General features: G+C 41.7%; 1 protein-coding gene across 1 annotated transcript; it reads left to right on the top strand.

Moving 5' to 3' along the window:
- Positions 1–6: 6 nt before the first annotated feature.
- Positions 7–8,797, top strand: NCOA5 (nuclear receptor coactivator 5). The gene is made up of 6 exons (XM_089673439.1): positions 7–336; positions 2,494–2,594; positions 3,235–3,361; positions 3,467–3,666; positions 7,068–7,382; positions 7,488–8,797. Exons 1-6 carry the CDS (start codon positions 29–31, stop codon positions 8,132–8,134), a joined length of 1,698 nt encoding a protein of 565 aa, XP_089529565.1. The 5' UTR covers positions 7–28; the 3' UTR covers positions 8,135–8,797.
- Positions 8,798–20,626: the final 11,829 nt, after the last annotated feature.

The raw sequence follows: 20,626 nt of genomic DNA, 5'->3' as shown, positions 1-20,626 counted from the left end.
AGATTCCAGAGATCATGACCTTCGAGATATGAGAGATGGCCGTGAAAGGGATTTCCGTGATCCTCGGGATACAAGAGACCTGAGGGATCCTCGGGATACAAGAGACCTCAGGGATGCGCGAGATACAAGAGACCTCAGAGATGCAAGAGACGTTAGAGATTCTCGAGATACAAGAGACTCTCGAGATTCCAGGGAATTCAGGGACCTTCGTGACACAAGAGATGTAAGAGATACCAGAGATCTTCGTGTGCGTGATACCCGTGATGCAAGAGATGTGAGAGACCCATTGTTTGAAAGATACAGGGAGGCTCGAGACCCAAGGGATCCATTATACAGGTTTAAATTTTATTTTTTTCTCTAAAGGTTAAATATAAGAAAATGTCTGACTTGCACATCATTCATAAATACCAAAAATGCTCATTTCTAATTTTAACTTGAAACTCTTGAATTGAAACTGAAAAAATTTACAAAATGTACTCTGAGTGCACTGCTCTGTAGGCCTTATTCTTCAAAAAAAAAATTAACCAGAAATTTCAATTTTAAAATTAAAACTGCCAAAGTTCTCTGTAGGGACTGCTCTAATTCTTTGCCTAATCCTCTTGCTCTCTTGCAATTTTTATCAGCCTTGTGTTACTTGTCTTGCTAAATGCAGCTGTCAAAAAGGTTAATTAACCGCTTTGTACCCAAGGGTAAAACAAATGTTAATACCTAAGCATAGTTTTGCAACTTTAAACATGTAAGAAAAACCATACATATCATCCAGGTGGATTATACTTTTTTTTTTTTTTCCCAGGATAACTTGGGCTTTCATTTGATGGTAATGCTTATCTCCTGACAGAATCTTTCATCTCCATTCTCAGAGAGAAACACAGGGGCGGGCTTCACTGACTGATCACTGATCGCCAGTTTGAGACGATCACAGTGATCAGGTGACCCGGGGCTCCTGGTGAAACCCCGGTCTCTGTTGGCACGCTCCCAGCACAAAGACATGCATATATGCAGGCCCATGAAGGCAAGCCCAGTCCAGTGGGACAGTGTATATGTGTACGCTTGGCACCAAGGGGTTAACCATTTTAAATTTGGAGTTTTTCCTCCCACTTTTTTTTTTCTTTTTTTTTTTATGCCTTTACTGCCCATTGTACCATGTCCAGTATATAGCCACGTTCTTAACATTTTAGCGTTTACAAATCTCTTTAAGCCTTGCTACTTTCTTTCAATAACAGATTTATACTTGCTCTGTGTAATGGAATTACACCTCTTTTCAGGTCCCCTGTGGGGCTCCCGGCTCCTACACCGGTTTGTTACCATAGGATTCCACTTCCTTTTGAGCACGCAGGTGTGCCATGAATCTTGAGCAATGCTGCCTGTGTCCATTGACACACAGCGAGGCAAGGCCCCACTCCCTCATCACAGGGTTTGATTGAAAGCAAGGGGAACCAATGGCTCACGGGGAGATGAGGAGTGAGCTGCTGCTCTACTACACAGTGATGGATCGAGATTGGGCTAAGATAAATATTGGGGAGGGGGCAATACTTTTAACCTAAACAATTTTTTTTTTTTTTTTTTTTTTTTTACCTTTAATGCAGGTATTACATTAAGGTAAAAAGTGTTTAGGCTATACAGCCACTTTAAGTCTTGCCAAACATTTTCCTGTTAATAGACAACTATATTGATTTGCTTTGCAGTCAGGTGGCTGGCAAGAAACCGTGCTGTAAATTGCCTTGCTGCAAATTAGAAGCTAACTTATTTCACTATTACATTGCATGCAAAGCACCATACATGTTTGCAAAAGGGCCACAGGAAGATAGGTATTGCATCTATGTATGTGTCTTTTCTATTTCTTCTTTACAGTCCTAATGAAAATGGCAATAAAGGCCTTGCTAGTTGGATGCCATGCCTAGTGATGTGCTGTGATACTTAATAACTGTCGTCTGCCATAACACCAATATATCCAGTCATTCTGGCTCTGCCAGTTAGAAGATGAACACACAGGGGCCTAGAATGGATTGTAAATAAAATACTTATGACATACGGTAAATCCTATAAATTACAAGGTCTCCTAAGTGGTGGTAGTCACTTTAATTGAGGGGGCATTCAGGCCTCAATAGTCAGAGCCCCCTTACAACTACCTTTAAAAATTTCTGACTCCACATTTGATAATCCTTTCAGTATGGCGCAATATAAAAGGTCAGGCAAAAAATACACACTAAGAGAAAAGCATGCACCGCACACAAGGTTTTAGCGTGAAAAAAACAAGCTAACCCTTTAGCTAGTAGAAACCAGTTTAATAAATGTTTTCCTCTACTGCCCTGAAATATACCTCTAAACAAAACACTGACTTTTGGCTGTTGGGGTACAGTGGCTGCACAATAGATAATAAAGGGCTGCAGGTTGCCCCAGTTTCTTGCAAATGTTTACTGTTCTATGTAAATGTTGCTTCTCATGCTTCCTGTCTGGAAAGGTTTCTCAAAGTGGCACTTTTATATCCTTCAGAGTCGACGACCTCGCTGATAAATATCGCCTTGATGATTTTTATAGAAAGAGAGATGATCTGTTTGATCGGTTTAGGGACTCTCTCGATAGGATTCCTGAAGGTGCGTATATTTTCTTTCTCTGTACTGTTGAATGTTTCAAGCTGTTTATTTCCTCATGTACCTTACCAGATATTGTAAAACATTTAAAAAAAAATGTCTTTGAAAAAATGTCTGGATCTCTCCTGGGGCCCTGGATGAGTTTTCCTCCTATTTCCTGGTTAATGTTTTTTGTAACAGAACTTAAATGCAAACCCTAGCCAAAAGATATTTTCCTAAAGCATTGTATCCTTAATTGTTTTTCACTGCCTATCCTACATGTATGCAACCAGCAATGATTGCATGGCTTTTCTCAGGGCAGATTTCCTTGTGGTGACAGTGCGCCATTTCTACGTATTTGTGTTGAAATGGCCACTTGTACTCTCCTTAAAAGGTCTGTGGCAATAGAAGAGCACAGTTGGAGGCATGCACAGTGTTTTCTCTATTAAGGGAAGTGCTTGAACAAGGTCCTTCATGGCAGGATCATTAGCTATTCTATTAATGAAAGTGAAATATTAACATCATAAAAGTTGTGATTTGTGTTTACATGTACTTTACCTCATACATTGATTGTTCTGTGTGAGCAGTATATACAATTGTATAGAAAGGAAAGAAAATTGTTTGTTCAATTTGAAATGCTTAAATTTGTGTGCTTTATATTTAGATCGACTCAAACGTGAAGAACGGCGCCGTGAAGAGCTGTATAGGCAATATTTTGATGAAATTCAAAGAAAGGTTGATGCTGAGCGCCCTGTTGATTGCTCTGTGGTGGTGGTTAACAAACAGTCAAAGTAAGATGGCAGATATGGTTTATCATCCTGCTTTTAGCGAGGTCCGTGGCATACTGTAACTAACATAAATGTCATTTAATCCCCCCCTCCCAACCCTTCTTCTAGGGAATATGCAGAATCTGTGGGGCGTAAGGTCCGTGACCTTGGTATGATGGTGGACCTGATCTTTTTAAACACAGAAGTATCGCTGACCCAAGCCTTGGAAGATGTTTCTAGAGGAGGATCACCTTTTGGTATAGTGGTAACCCAGCAGCACCAGACACATCATTCATGCACTGTGAACATCTTATTTGGAACCCCGCAAGGTATTCCTGTGTTTGTGTGTGTGTGTTTGTGTGTGTGTGTGTGTGTGTGTGTGTGTGTGTGTGTATGTGTATGTGGTGGTGGCTTTTTTCTTTTTTTTTTTTTTTTTTTACTTGCCGTGTTAAGAGCATAAAGGATTTATATTTGTAGTATTTGAATAGTTAGTTTGCCAGAAATTGCATTGAACTCGTGGAGTTACTACTAGGGACAGCTCAGTCCTTATTTTTTAATTGGGCTGTATGTAGGCTTGGGGTACACTCAAATGAGCAAACCTCTCTGATGGTAAGAATCTGTCAGGAATTTTGCCCACATGCACATGTGTGCAAGCTGCTGCATGGCCATAGTTGTATCCTGTGCAAGTCGGTGACCATAGTGAACCTTGTTTGATGTTATCGCTCAGTTACATGCAGTTAGAGGCCTCTGACAGGTTCTGGGTACAGACTCTTTGCGCCCTGGGCCAGTGGTCTCTGGTTGCATGCAAACTGGACACACTTGCATACTAGTGTGTGTGGTCATGGCAGTGCTGCTGCACTCTGATGCGGTGATTACCTGTTTTTAAAAGCAGCAGCCTAATCGCCTCTGTGAGTGAGTTAAACTGGATGTACCCTCAAGGCTACTATCACATGGCCAATTTTTGAGTAGCAGCTACAGATCTTTCTGTTTTCTCATACTGTTGTATGCAGCTTCAAATTGCAGGTATGCTTGGGTCAGCTAGTAGCTGCATTTGATAACCCGAGTAGCTACTTAGTCTTCCCCGCTGTGCCCTTATGTTATGACAGGGGGACTCGTCCCTCCCAGCCATTGGCTGCTAGCGCTGACTGGATGTTGGTTTTGCAGCATACGTGTTCGACAGAAGCCTGTCGTAGATCTGGCCTCTGTCGAACAGACCGCTGCACACACGGGCCAAAAGTCTGCCGGTTCTTGCCAAACCAACTGTTCTCGAACAATTTTTAGCCAGTGTGTACCCACCTTTAGTGTCTGAGCTACAAATTGCTTGGAATTTCATTAATGTGTGTGTCTGTCTGGTAGCAACACATGAGGGAGAGCAAGGGAAAATTGGTTTGTACAAAATAACATTTTGAAACTTTGTATCAAAAACACCTGCCTTTTTCAATAAAATACTTTTTTCCATCATTTGCATCTGTGCTATTGATCTCCTCTAGACTCTTTGCATCTAGTTCTGGCCTACATACATGGCTGCATGCCTTTTCTCAAGGTGTGTTTTATGATGGTGACAACAGTGGACCACATCTGTACATTGCGTGTTAAAACGGCCACTTGTAGTCTTTATTGAAAGCCAGGGTGACAGTGCATAGTTGGGAGACCAAAAATCCCACTAGTGAGTTTGTGTCACTGGCTGTTAACACAATCCCTGCCCTTAGGCCACACCCCTCTGACATGTTTCACCACTACTAGATCTTAATCAGTAATCACCTCTCTGATCACCAGTGGGACATTTGTGAACTGGTGCCTTGTTTTTTGACTTTGCTATACAAACCAAGCTAGACAAGCTCCCGAGACCTGCATGTGGAGCAGTGGGCTTCCTGAGAGGCTGTGTCAGGAGCTTGGAGCGGTGCATTTGTTCTTTTGGCATATATATCAACCGTATATTCCAGAGAGCTCTGCTTAGCTTTGCTACCAATGTTTCATCACTTTTAACAGCCAGTTCACACTGACTGCGCTAAAATGCTTGTACTTCTCCATCTATTTTAGTCGCATTTTAACACATGCTTATGTCCATTGACCTACATTTTTGCATTTCAGCACAATGCAATGCAACGTTATTGTGTGAATAGGACACATTGGAAATTGTTTTTCAGATGTCCTTCCGTTGATCTGCATTTTACAGCTGCGCTAAAATGCACTGGTGTGAATTGGCCCTTAGATTGCTGTACGATGCATACATTAGTTACTGTGTATTCATATGGCTGTATAGCATCCATGTCCACAGATGTTTTGCAATGAGTGCTGCTAGTTTGTGGTTTATTTTTAGTGTGTGTATGTGTGTATGTATGTGTGTGTGTGTGTGTGTGTATATATATATATATATATATATATATATATATATGTGTGTATGTATGATGTATGTATGTGTATATGTGTATATATATATATATATATATATGTATGTGTGTATATATATGAGATCTTTAGCCAAAATTGTTTTCATCTTTATCAAGAGTAGGTGAGGGTTAGATTCTGTCAGTGGAACAGTGTTGGGAATAAACAGGAATGCTAATGGCAAGAAAAAGCAAATTACAAGATTCTAGCTGCCTAGCTAGGCTTTTGTTTTTTTGGTGGTTTTCTTGTCACTGTTAAATGGCTTAACCTTTTTCAATTACATCACTTTGTTACTTTTAGCTTACCCAGCACCAGTAGAACACAGAACTCTTGCATCAATGTGGTGCAGTCCTTCAATAGCTTTTCAAATAAGGATAGATGCACCACTTTGCTTGCCACATGAGGATACCAAGGCTTGCTAAAAGGTCACCCTGTCACCATGTATTGCAGTGTTGGCGTGCCTAATCACCCCTTCAAGAAAGGGAAGACAGGAACAAAAGCTCCAGGCAGCTCTACTCTGCACTGATTTGCTTTTGAGTGTTTACATCCTCAGAAAGCACAGACATGTAATATGTGATTGTATTGCTGAAGAATGTTTTTGAACTGCTAAAAATTTACCTTGGGAACAAAATTGTGAACTTTCACAATATAAACAATTGGTGTGTACACATTAAAACAGGGCTTATTGTTGTCCAACCAACCATAAGTGATGTCAGCCTTCAAATATGAAGACAACATTTCAAGAACTTGAATGCAGACCTGTTACCATATCCTTGGGTCTTATGTCCTATTCAGTTGATACTAGTGCACTGCAAAAAGAACACGCTGTACCTTTTTGCAGTGTAACGTGTTGCGATTCAGTACACCACATCTCAGCCCGCTGCAGTGAGTAAAGATGGATGACATGCCATTGACAGTTTAATAAAGTTGTATGAAGTAAACCGTATGAGTCCATTACGATAATGTGCTATACAACGTGACTGCTGGTGTGAATGAGCCAGGAGACAAAAAGTATGCCATGTCCGTTTTTCTATTTTCTGAATTCTGAAAAGAATGTTGTTTGGAATTTAAAAAAAACTCTTCAGGGGTTCAGAAAAGAGGGTGAGAAAATTGACATGACTATAAATTCTTCCTAAACCTGGAACCAAGCATCAAAGCAGTAGTGGGTGGTTCTAGAGTGTACATTTTTTTTCTTTTTTTTTTTTTTTTCGTTTAATGTCAATAAATAAGATAAATAAGATGTTAATTGCATATTTCAGCTCTGTACCTGAGAATTATTTTGTGGTTATTTTGTCTTTAAGTTGGAATGTGTTTTTTTTTTTTTTTTTTTTCCCCCCCACAGAGCATCGGAACATGCCACTTTCTGATGCAATGCTTCTTGTGGCAAGAAGCTATGAGCGGTACAAAACTGAATCACGAGAGAAGGAACGTGAAGATATTGCACGGCAAGCTGCCAGGCTGTCGGCAGAAGCTATATTAAGAGAGCGTGGCCCTCTTGATGAGGGAGTAAGAGGGGGTCACCCTCCTGGAATATTGACTCTCCTAAGTTTGTTGGCAGACAATAGATATGTGACAACTGAAGAAATAGACAAAGTCGTCCATTATTTACAGCAGCGAAAAGAGAGATTATTGGCCATGGCTGGTGACTCCTTAACATGTAGGTTTTTTTATTGCATTGTTTAATTTGTGCTGTCGTGTTTTTTGTTTTTTTGTTCTGATTTTAATTCAACAAATTGATTCACATAATGTTCTTGGTTTGCAGCACAACTTTCAAGACAATCGGCAGCAGCACCAACAACTTCTCTTGATGCCCAATCTACTCTTGCGGGCAGTCAGACACTCCAGTTGCCTCCAAAATTGAGCTCTGCTACTTCAGCACCTCAAACCATGAGCAGCTCTCAGCAAGAGCTGCAAGCAAAAATTCTCAGTCTGTTCAACAGTGGAGTTTCTACTACTTCTAACCAAATGAGCTCTATGGGGTCAGCTGCATCAGGCCAGAGCTATGGCAATATGTCCAACACTCAGCAAAGGTCAGCAGTGTCAATGGATGCAGGAATTCTTGGTCCACCCCCACAAAGATCTCAGCCAACAGCAAGTCAGCTTTCTAATACCATGGGTGCAGGAGCACCAGTTAGAAATGCAGCACCTCGACCTGGCCCATCTCCTCAAATGCAGAATCTGTATGGACAACTTCCAAATCGTGTCCAGGGACCTGGCAGTGTTCCAGGTCAAAGACCAGGAACAACGTCTGGTATAAATGTTGACAACCCTAGTGTGCAAAAGGCTTTAGACACACTCATTCAAAGTGGGCCTGCACTCTCTCATTTGGTGGGTCAGGCAGTAGGCCAGGCACTTCGTGGTGGGCCAGTGCAACAGCCTACTATGGCCTCATACCCCCGTCACTTTTAGTGGAGAGGTGCCATGTACATTGGCCTCCTTTTGTAGATGTAATTTAGTAGTGCATTTCATAACATGTAAGAAATTGGTGTATTTCTTTCCTTCACCGTTTTATTGGTTATTTTATAATATCATTCAGGGCCTAACTAAATGTCCTTAGAGTAAAATGTTAAATATTGTACTCACTCATGTCTACAGACAAGCTCTAAAGAATTTCTTCTCTGCTCATCCTTTGTCACTAAGAAACTTGCATTTGTGAAACGGTTTTGTGAATAATTTCCAGCACTGTTATGTTATTATTTGGAACTGTATTTCGTTGCAGCCTTTTTTAGTAAAAGTTCCACAAAAAAAAAAGAATTCTTGCAATGATTAAGGTTTAGTTTCATCCTGTTGTCCATACCATTTCTTGGGTGTCAAGTTCACTGGTAATCCATTTCTCTTCAGTACCTAAAAGCAATTTAGCAACACCGTATGTAGTTCATGTATATTTTCCTGGATTCCTTTTAAAATTTTTGTAAAGATGACACAATTTTACATGTCAGGTTACTGAACTTTTACTCATTCTTTTCTGTCAGTGTGCACAAATATTTTACATTTTCAGCAATAAGTTAATTAATATGTTTCTCTTTCAAGTAAAGAGTTTGGGGTTGATTTAATAAAGGCAAATAGACTGTGCACTTTGCAAGTGCAGTTGCATCCATTTCCCCGGAGCATGGTGAATGTGGTAAAAGTTTCTGGGTTTTTTTTTTTGTTTGTTTTTTACCAAAAGAACAAGCTCTCTTCCAGATGTATCGGTTTTATAGTTATAGGACAAACCATTTAATACTGGCAGGGGTGTTTTACAGTAATCCACTTTTTTATTGATGTGAAACATCCCAAAAGGAAAAAAGCTGTTTGCTGTAACTGATTATAAATTGACTGGAGTTTGGCTTCAGTTAGTGTTTGTAAATCTGCTAGTACATTCAACACAACCCTCCCAGCCCAGGGTGACAGTGCTGCTGTCTGCACTGCCACCTGTGCTCATTCATCCTGAGCGGATGCACTCTTAATACAAGAGGTGTGTTACTGGCCAGATCACCTGGTGAGAACATGGGGGACAAAAAAAAGAATCAATGCAGCCGTGACATCTAGAAAAGAGCTGCATTTTTTTGTTTTGGATTTAATACGGCTTTAATGGGGTAGGTTTATGCTCATTCAGAATGAATGGGCTTTATGTAGCGCATGTTAACAAGTGGCATAATAGTCAAGGTGAATGTGGTAATGGGGGGAAGGGGGCTTTTATTGGTGGGTTTTGCTATTAAGTAACATGGTATCCTTGACACCTAAAGGCATGAAATGTATTTGGTTTATTCTGGCAAAAGAAGCTAATCTGTTGGCTGCATAATTATCCCCCTTGGTCAATGTTTGATAAAACCAAAAAAGTTGGTTCTTTCTAGTTTTTAGGGTAAGTTAGCTTTTCATATCTGGATTCTGCAATATTTGCTTGTTCTTGGCAAAGTACTCTAGGACTCAGAGCCCATTTCGTCAGATTTTTAAAATTAAAAAAAAAATTTTTAATGACCTATCCTGATTTTGGTATCGCTCTAGTTTATCCCAGAATAGTTTTGATGGCTGACTGGACTTCAATATGTACCATTTACAAGTTTTCTCCTGCAACAAAATATGGGGCTTTTCAGAAATGTATGTACTTTTTTTGTTTTTGGGATCTGGTGTACCAGAGATTCATAAGGGGTGGTACATTAACTGGGTTTGAATACCTGTGCAATGAAGGTTTCCTGATTTGTGTGTGGGGGTTTTTTTTTTTTTTTTTAAATCAGTTTGGGAAACTATTGTTCCCTCTTACAAAATTTTGGGATGCCTTTTTTAAAGTGTTTCTAAAGGCAAAAGGTTTTTCTTTACAATAATATATTTCTGCATGCAGTTCTCAATTTAACCAGCGCTGTTCCTCTTCCTGCAATCACAGTAGTGAGAGCAGAGAGCCATTGGCTTCTGCTGCTGTTAGTCAAATCCTGTGAGGGAGTGAGGTGCTTGGTTAAGTCATAGTCTGTGTTTTTTTTTTTTTTCTATGGATGCTCATACCTTGGCTCAGGAATGTCCCAGCACGAATGCCCTCTGAGCAGCTTGCTTGCTAAGAGGACACTTGGAGCAGAGGAGGATAGCTTGCAGCACTGACGAAGGCCTCCAGAAGAGGACGTAACGGGACAGCTCTGTGAAATAACTTGATAAAAAGTGCAGGTGCCAATGCTGTTTTCTGGTCGTTGCTTCAAACGGGTAATTGACTTTAAGGAGGAATTCCAGTAAAAAATAGAAAAAAAATAGTCAGCAGCTACAAAAACGCTGCAAAAAATGGACACTTGTCCCTCGATCCTGTGATGACAACCCACCTCACCCCCCACAGCCAGTTTCATGGCTGCCCTGTGTTCCAGACTGGCATCTTGCAGTGTGGGCACCCGCTTGTGACAGCTTTTGGCTTCACAGCACATGTGCGAGTTGCACTATGCTTTTTGAATGGTCCCATAGTCTTCTGGGACCTGTCACGTGTCCCAGAAGACTACGGAGAGGGAGGGGCGACAACTTTCGCTTCCGATTTGCCTAGGCGATCGCAGTGGGAGTGGGTACCTGTCAATTTTGGGTACTTGCTCCCCAAAGGTACCAATCCTTAATGGGGAGTGGGGGACCAGTCCTTTAAAGTGGAACTTCCCCTTTTGGGTGGAGCTCTGCTTTCAAATAAGTTTACAGGCTGCAAGATCAGACCTTACTGCCATGCCTAATGTAGTTTAGGCAATACCATACTCCACCTTTCAAAACCTCACTCTGAGATTAAACCATTGTGTTCCCACTAATACAAAAGAGAGAAGCAGTGCCATCTAAGTGCAGCAATATGAGCAATTTATTTCCACAAAATTGGCAACTCACAATAGGAGTAGTCAAATGAGTACTTGTCAAACTGGTGTCAACCGCTGTGCAACTCTTTGGCTGGTCCTGCTGCAGGCATGTCTCCAATGCACTGTCCTTGGCTGTGCTGGGGGTTCCCAGTACTTCCTGGTCAGTGTGGATCTACAACACAGGCAGAAGTGATGTCGGTTCCAGGTACAGGAGCAGTAGGTGTGGCATGTAGTCCGAGCATGCAAGCTTTTAACTTTAAAGACTTTACTTGTGTGGTAATATACTAGCCATCACATTATACATCTGGTTTTTTTTTTCCTTTAGTGTGCCAAATGTTTCTCCTGTTCCCACTAATTTACTATATTGAGGGGTGAAAAAATGGTCCTATCTAAAAGCCCTTTCTACTTACCTGTAGCCTTGTTCCTGTACAAATCCACTCCCAACCCTCTCGGGTTTCTCTTTATAGTTTTGTGTCCTTCAGATGTCCATTTCATTGCCTGCGGTGCAAACTGTCTAGTGGAGGATTCAGCTGGGTTTTTCACAAATTTTTTTTTAGGATCCTTGTTGAAAGGGAGTACTTGGGGGGAGGGGCCAGGCAGCAGAAAATAGGAGGGGCAGCAGGGGAGGCGTTTACTAGAACCAATCCCCTGGATTTTCTTCCTGCAGCAGCTGTATGCTGTAGAGGACAATGTTATGGGGGTGGCCCTGCCCATAGTAGCCTCTGCACATCTCCCCCCAAATTAGTTTCCTCTCCCCCCCAGCCTCCCACTGCTGTTGTCATCCTGAATGCACAGCAGCGAGTGGAAGACGGCACAGTTCAGGACAGAACTTTTCATATTAACAAGCTGGTAATTGGTTGCTAGGCTTATCCTAGTAACCAATTACCAGCTTGTTAATATGAAAAGTTTGTTTGGCCAGCTCCTCCCGCCCTCCGGCTTGAGCGGTGCTGCCTTCTGCTGTGCATGGAGGATGACAGCTGCCCATCAACAGAAGCAGCTAGGGGAAGGGGAGAGAGGCAACGGCACCTAAAAGGTCGGAGTTAGTAGCGCAGGTATCTGTTCAGTCTACCTGTCACCTGCCCTTGGTAGACAGCGATTTACGGGTTGCTGACCCCAGTCTACAGCAATCATGTTCTTTCATGTAATATATTGATTTGTGCATGTGCAGGTTTGCTGTATTCCTGTAAGATTTCAATAGGTGCATTATTAAATATGGTGGCCTGGTTGGCAAACGAGCAGGATGTGCTTGGCAACATACAGAAGACTGGGAAAAGCTGTCTTTGCAAAGATGGAAGATGTCCACACATAGATGATTAACACTTCTGTTTTGTCAGGCTAACGATTGGAAGTTATGTTAGTGTCATAATATCCCTGTAGCCATACAAAGGAGTACTGATAATTACTAGGTCACAGTAATATGAAAAATAGTTATCGGATACTTACTGTACTTTTCCTTTCTTGGCATCTCCTCATGACAGTATGTATGTCAGCTCTACCCCCTTGACCACCTAACCAAATTTGTAAAAGAGTAAAGGTCCCTTACCCAGTGTTCTGGGTACACCAGTTGGGAAATATGCTGTCAGGAGGAAACGCCTGGAATGGAAAGTTACGGTAAGTATCTGATAAGTTTTTTCCTGTATTCTTGAGTTTCCTTGTGATGGCATACCTCCAGGACATAACTAGAAAGAGATGACAATTTCAACAAGGGAGGGAAAATATGAGCACAATGTAGACTAGTCTGCTAAATTAATAATTTGCTTTTGGGAACAGGCAGAGGCGACGACTGTTCTCCCAAAATGACAGTGGGAGGCAGACAACACATCAAGGTTATAATACTTAATAAAAGTGATCTGTGAACTGCAGCTGGCTGCCTTCCACTATAACATCCATGACACCTTAGCATGCGAGGCCCAAGGTGTTGCTATTCTCTGTGTTGAATGAGCTCTAATCTCCAGTAATGGTGGCAAGCCCATAACCGAATACGAGTAAAGAATTGTATTTTGATTCCCGGAAGCAATGTTTCCATGGGAGACAAAGCCATCAACTGTACTCCTGGACCCCCACCCCCACACACTTCTCGAATAATGGTCAGAGATATTTGTGATTCAAAAACCACTTGTTCCTTTCTGGAAATTTTCAGCTTATCTAGGGTATTCTCTGTTCCTGGAAAATAGGACTCAAGTCAAGGACTGGAGATGTTCTTCCAATGGAAAAATTCTGGCTGCTACCCTCAAAAAGAGAAGACTCTACGTGCTGCCCTTATTGTCTATATATGCTACTGCCATCTTGTCCATGAGCAATTTGACACAGGCTCTGCTTAGAAGATTGGAAAAAGCCTTTGATGCTTGTGATGCTGCCATGAGCGCCAAAATTTTAGATTGAGGAGCCTACCATTGCCCTAGCCAATACACCTCCCAACCTTGGAGACTGGCATCTGCAATAATTTCCAGGATAAAGGGTGCCCCCAAGCCAACTTGTCCTGCGACGTCCACCAAACTAGATCTTGGCAAAGAAATTGGGGAACTAAGATCTGATCTAGGCGCTCAATCCCAATCTTCTGCAAAGTGGATTTGTTTACCATTCTGGTGCAGGATATTAACTGTGGAACCTTTTGCTGAGGCCGAAGCACTCTCCTACGGCTGTATAGAAAATTATTAAAATACGCCATTCTCTGCTGAGGGGAAAACTGACTTTTCTGGTAACTAACCAGCCAAACTAAACTTTGCCAGGGTCTGCAACACCAAAACTATCTCTTAGAATATGAGGAAAGACCAAATAATGGTTCGCTCTTCTATGGAGAAGACCTAGAAGGGCTTTTATTGACAAAAAAATGTAAAAAGGTTTGGGGAGCTGTGGATAACCCGAACAGGACACAGGTAAATGGGTTATGCGGATACAAAATTGTGTCAGAAATTTAGGCATTGGAAAGATCTATCGAAATTATCTAGTCTTTCTTTCCCACTACAGACAAGATTGTCTAAAAAAATGCAAAAGTGATCTTGATGAATTTGTTTAGATCTTTCACATCAATAACTTGCCTGTAACCTCCTGAGGCTTTTTCACCTGGAAAATTCTTGATTTGAAACTCGTGGCTTCTTTGCCTGGTGGCACTGAGATAATTTTCTTCCAATAATTCTTTCAGGATTGCAGGACCCATTTTTCTTGTTTTTTTGGCACCGACCATGTGATCATGGTGTGGAGAAGAAAATTCTATCCTATAGCCTTTCTTTATGACAAAAGCCACCCAAGCATCTGCTATCTTCCTTGCCAAAAAGTCTTGAAACTGTAATCTGGCACCCACTGGGGTCTCTGCTTCAAAATGATTTCTCTGAGGGCTTGGCTGGCTGCGCAGCCTTGGATTTGACATTATGCAGGAAAGAAGACTGAGTTTTCCTCTCCATTGGGACCGAGAGAAATTGTGCCCTCTAAAGGCTCTGGAGTCATGGAATTCCTCTTTACACACTTTTGAAAAGGCTGTTGTTGGCATATCTGTTTTTGTCTTGAGGAATCAGGCCTAGTTTTCCTCTAGTAACCCTATTTATGGCTTCCTCAGGAGGCTTTTGCAAACAGGTCCTTGCCATTAAATGGTACTGAGCACAGGGCTTGTTTAGAAGAAGAATCTGTGGCCCAATTTCTAAGCCACAATACCCGCTTTGATGTTCTACCCTTAACTTCCCGAAAATCTGCCTCTTTATCTGAAAATCTGCCTCTTTATCTCTTCTTGCATCTTTAAGGCAAGCTGCATTCAGCATCTTACCTGAGAGCGCTATGCCGTCACAAGCCCAGGGCAACCAGTAAGAAAGTGTCTGAGAGCAAAGGCAGACTGAGATGGACGATGCAGTGAATTTGTATAAGTGGCATGAAGGTGGTGAGAGCCTGGTGACCCTGAATGGCAACACGAATGAGATGCAGAAGTACATTGTCAACTTCCCTGATGCAGAATTATGGTATTTCTATTTATGCTTTCTGTCAGGACTTTCATTCCTGAGGCCTCGCTCACACTATACATGCATAAAAACTGACTTACAAAATTGTGCAAAAATTGTTTGACTGGCATAGGCTTGTTGGCACCAAGTGCAGAGACATGCATATTTATTATGTACATCTTTACAAGAACACAAAGAAAACAATGGTTTCCTGTGTCCTGTTCACACCAGAATACTAGTGTCGTGTGCGGCTTTTTTTTCTCTGCAGAGATACTATATGTAACAAATTCTCTGCAAGGACACCAACCCCCCCACGATCATCTTGCTTATTTATGCACAGAAAAAATCTGCACATGATACCTGTGTTGCAGTGTGAACAGGGCTCATAAAGAACAATTGTTTTTGTTATACCGTTGCAGAAACGGTTCCAGAAACATGTCTGCATATGGTGTGAATGAGCCTGAAAGATGGAAAGCAAATGTATTTTTTTTTTTTTGAAAAATAAAAAAACAAGTTTTCTAATTCCCTTTACCATTTTACCTTTGCCGTGTTTTCAGTACGTCTGAAGAGGTACTGGGAGAGCTCATACGATAAGGAAAAGGGAACAAAAAAAAGCATAAAATATTTTTTTCTGCAGACATCAAAATATAGCACTAGGGGGAGCTTACAGTGATGCAGATATCTGCATGAAAGAAAAGATCATGGAGGACTAGACTGAAGCATGGCAGCCAGCTACAAAAGCACAAGGTGGATCTGGAGTGAGGATGAATAAAAGAACGCTGCGTAATGGACATTTGCTCTTTTTATATTTTGACAGGTGGTCCTTTTGGGGGTCAAGCAGGTGGAGCTGACCCAAGGTATGCTGTCAGGAGCAGACCCAGGAAAATAGGTTATATGGCACCAGTGTCAATTGAGAAGCCACACCCACCCCCTGCTTCTCTCTCTACCCCCATCTCAATTTGACTGATGGCAGCAGGAGGTTATTACTCTGCTGCCTTCAGAAATTTTTGGGGAGCCACGCTGATCCATCCTGTACCTGGTGGTGGTAACTGTGGTGGAGGGTAATGCAGGACAAGAGGTGATAGTAAAAGTACTGGGGTGTTTTGGGTTTTTTTTTTTACTTTAGTGCAGTGAATGCATTTTTATTAAAAAAGCCTTTAGCACTACTTGAAGTTTTAAAGTTTTGTTCAAAACAAAAAATGTAAATATTGTAGCTTGTCAGGCTCAAAGCCTAGCTCCAGCCTTCTGTTACTTTTAAAATAATTTGGGCCAAATTAAGTTTTACCTTTGCTAACAGATGCACCTACTGTGAGCACTGTATACACTATGTAGCATCAGCTGCATCCAGTATACAGCCCTGTGCTCTGGCAGCTGTATAGTTACTTTCCATCAGGCTGAGTGCTGCTTAGTCATTCACGGGACTCTTATTTTTTTGAATAAATACAGGTCCTCTGGTTTGCTGAGGTGGGTGGGTGGATGATGTCATGATCTCCACTATAGCCAATCACAGGAAGTCTTGTATTTGTTTATGAAATAGTGCTTCCTGTGAATGACTGAGCAGTCTCCCTATTTTGTTCCAGAAAGTCCCCGTACTGCTGCTGGACCAGAGTGAGGGTAGTGTTAAACCAGCAGAATTAGATGGACTTCTCTAATAAAGCTGATCTCCAGCTCTCCGCTCCAGATAATGTGTGGTTAATAAAAGTGGCCACAACAATTGGCCAATGTAAGAAAAACAGTTTGTTAGTATAGTTAGAGAAGAAATTGCTGGGTCCTAGGGATGAAGAAAAATAAAGGCTTGAATGGATGGTGGCCGGTCTAATAAGTAACAAGTGAAAGAAAGGGGAGGAGGTCTCAGTCATTAGATTAGGAGGTAGAATTTGCTCTAGAGCGGGTGTCGGCAACCCGCGGCTCCAGAGCCGCATGCGGCTCTTTTTCACCTTTGCTGCGGCTCCGGAGCACACTGTCCACCAGGTGACAGGCAATAGGGTTGCCGTAGCTCAGTGGTCGGCAAGCCGCGGCTCTTTACACATTTTAATGCGGCTCTTCTGTGTGCCGGGCGCCCGCTCCCCTCCCTCCTCTCGGACGGCCGCCCCAAAAGTCAGGACTCTGCAGCTAGCCCAGCAATGGGCAAACTACGGCCCGGCGGACCTTTTAATCCGGCCCGCGGAGTGTGGCAAACATTGGCTGTTAGGATGTAGGCGGGGCAGCGTGACGAACTCCTCTCCTCTCACAGTCCGCCCTGAAGACCGGAACGGCGCGGGAACACGTTGAGAGGAACGCGCAGAGCAAAGGTAAGTGAATTGACACAATATGGGGAATGAATTACTATAGGGGGGATGAATTGCTATATGGGGGATGAATTACTATGGGGGATGAATTACTATATGGGGGATGTATTTTCAAGTTTAAAAATGTGGCTCTCAAAATAAATTTCAATCGTGGTTTTGGCGAGATTTGGCTCAGTTGAAAAAAAGGTTGCCCACCACTGACCTAAGGCTATGATTGTGATTATGATGATACACTGTGGCCCTGATTAACCCTTTGCTTACTGGGCCCTTAAACCCCCTTCATGACCAGAGTGCTTTTTGCAATATATGCAGTGTCGGATTTGTTTTAAATGTTGCAATGGTTTTGCGGCTCCCAGTCTTTTTTTCCCTTCGGAAACGGGTCCAAGTGGCTCTTTATGTCTTAAAGGTTGCAGACCCCTGCTCTAGAGGGAAGGTTGAGTGTTAATTGGGGGAGGTCATTGGTTAAGAGTCTTGAGTTGATAACCTTGAGTCTATTGAAAACATTACACTAAACATTACTCAAAAAAATTAAAGGAACACTTTGAAAACACATCAGATCTCAATGGGGGAAAAATATGATGTATATCTATACTGATATGGACTGGGTAATGTGTTAGGAACGTAAGGATGCCCCATTGTTTGATGGAAATTAAAATTCTCAACCTACAGCAGACTGAATTCAAAGACACCCTGAAAATCAAAGTGAAAAAATTAAGCAGCAGGCTTGTCTCTTGCTAAAATTTCAATGCAGCAACTCAAAATGGTACGTAGTAGTTTGTATGGCCCTTACGTGCTTGTATGCATGTCTGACAACGTCAGGGTATGCTCCTAATGTGACGACAAATGGTGTCCTGGGGTATTTCCTCCCAGATCTGGACTAGGACATTACTGAGCTCCTGAACTGTCAGGTGCAACCTGGTGACGTCGGATGGACCGAAACATGATATTCCAGAGGTGTTTTATTGGTTTTAGGTCAGGTGAGTGTGGGTTATACGATGGTATCAATCCCTTCATCCTCCAGGAACTGCTTGCATACTACATGCTACATGAGACCGGCCATTTTCATGCACCAGGAGGAACCCAGGACCCACTGCACCAGCGTAGGGTCTGACAATGGGTCTAAGGATTTAATCTCCATACCTAATGACAGTCAGGGTGCCATTGTCTAGCCTGTAGAGGCCTGTGTTCCCCTCCATGGATATGCCTCCCCAGACCACCACTGATTCCCCACCTAAACGGTCATGCTGAACAATGTTACAGGCAGCATAACATTCTCCACAGCTTCTCTAGCTCAGTATCTAGGGACAAGTTTTGGCTGAAATTCCCAAACATCAAAGATAGATTGGGCTTGTAAATCCTTAGGCAAGAAGGCCTACACCCATTCCATGGGGGGGTTACAGGTAAATCCACTTTGGTAGAATGATTTTCTGCACCACAAACAACAGAGTTTTTTGTTTTTTTTTGGGGGGGGGGGTCATGTTTAAATACATGAATAAAAGCTGAATGATGTAAATGTCCCTGCCGGTGTTAAATTGTTTGTCTCAATCCTCTAACTGCCATTTTTGCAACAGAAAGTTGACAGGACTTGCTGGCCAGATCACAAGTGAAAATAAAGCCTTAAAACCGTGCAGCCACCACATTTAAGAACTGGTAAGCAACAATGTAATAATTTTGGGTTTAATACCACTTCAGCACTAAAATAAAATAGTTTTTTCCATTGCTTTTTAAATCAAGGAAATAATGTTTATTTAAATGTATAAATATATTGCATATCTAGAAGTATATATACCTTTTTATAGAATCATCAGCCCATGGAGTTGTAGTGGAAATTGTAAATACAAATACTAGAAACTACAATTTTGCATACACTACATAGAAGCCTTTAGATTGGTCCATCATAAATTCCTATACTATACACAATTGTTCAGAAAAATGAAAGTTATAATTGTGAAATTGTTCCTAGCTCGTGTTTATAACAAGTAATTTTTCTTCCTCACTGAAGACTGCATTAACAGAAGTCTATTCACAAGAAAGAACAAGGACATATTTCCATCCTTTTGATTCTTATTACTGGTCAGTTTTTCCCCATTATTGATCAAATGAACAGTTTGAAAACAAACATATGGTAATGAAATTCTGTGTATGGCCTGTGGGTGAACAACACAAAGTGTTTTTGTTAACTGGATGGTGTTAGTAATGCCCAGTTGTTATTTTGTTGAACTACCTCAGCACTCCCACTTTCCTGGTCTTTACAGCTTAGGGAGTATCTGTTGTGTAGGCCAAGATAAGAAATGAAAATGCTAATTACACTCTGAGATGGCACATGAAACTGCGCAGGGATAGCTCTGACTTTCTGGGAGGAGCAACGTTTTTGTTTTTTTTTTGCACTTGTTAAACAAGTATAAAAATCCTTTGGTGGTATGTTTAACAGACCAAAAGGGAGCAAATGAGAAGTTCATTGTTAGGGTTTATATACACTTGCATGCAGCTATCTTTTAAATAAGATGACAGAAAACTGGGCAGGGAGGGGCAAGGTTGTTTTCAAGGTCATGGTCTCTTCTGCTTTACCACTTGTGTGGCAGAACCGTTCCGCCTGGGCTTCCTCGTGCAGAGCGATGCGTCTCACCCAATGGTCCCCTTTTCCAGCAAGTCTTCCAGTGCTCTGTCAAGGCAGGTATTAGAGCTCAAAACCAATCCTTCCCAGCTATCCCAAACCATGAGTTGGAACTTCATGTAGGGTGAAATTAATTAATCTTTATTAAACACAGCTCAGTATACAGCTTCACCCCCACCAGACAGCCTGGCACCGTGTTTTCCCCACCCACAACAAAACCCTACAACACAACAATACAGTATGAACTCTATAGAAGTGAGACTACAAGGTCACATTTCCCTAAACAAACAGTGTTGAATGCCTGTCTATATAACAGCTGCTAAACATGTACAACTTTACCAAGGGGAGAAAACTGAAACAGAAAGGGCAAAATGTTATCACAAAGGGACGGTTCGTCACAACTTGCCTTCCTGAGGATTTACCCCCCTTCTTGACCAGGCCATTTATTTACGTTACAGAACTGCGTTACTTTAACTGACAATTGCACAGTCATGCAACACTGTACCCAAATGAAATTTACGTCTTTTCTCCACAAATTGAGCTTCCTTTTGGTGGTATTTGATCGCCTGTGCTTTTTTTTTTGTGCTATTAAAAAAAAGACCGCCTTTAGTCTGCTAAAAAAAATCCCAATACGTGTAAATTAATTGGTTTACTTGAAAGATATAGCGTTTACAAATAGTATAGATACTGGGATTTTGTTTTTATTTCTTTTTACTAGTAATGGCTGCGATCAGCGACTTAAAGTGGGACTGCGGTGGCATTCTGACACGGGGTAACTGACTTAGTGTCAC

Source organism: Staurois parvus, unplaced genomic scaffold (assembly GCF_062004578.1).
Source record: "Staurois parvus isolate SC_StPar_1 unplaced genomic scaffold, SC_StPar_1.0 ptg000137l, whole genome shotgun sequence".
Taxonomy (NCBI): Eukaryota; Metazoa; Chordata; class Amphibia; order Anura; family Ranidae; genus Staurois; species Staurois parvus.
Note: the sequence above shows the minus strand (reverse complement) of the source record. Positions and strands in the feature narration are given on the sequence as shown.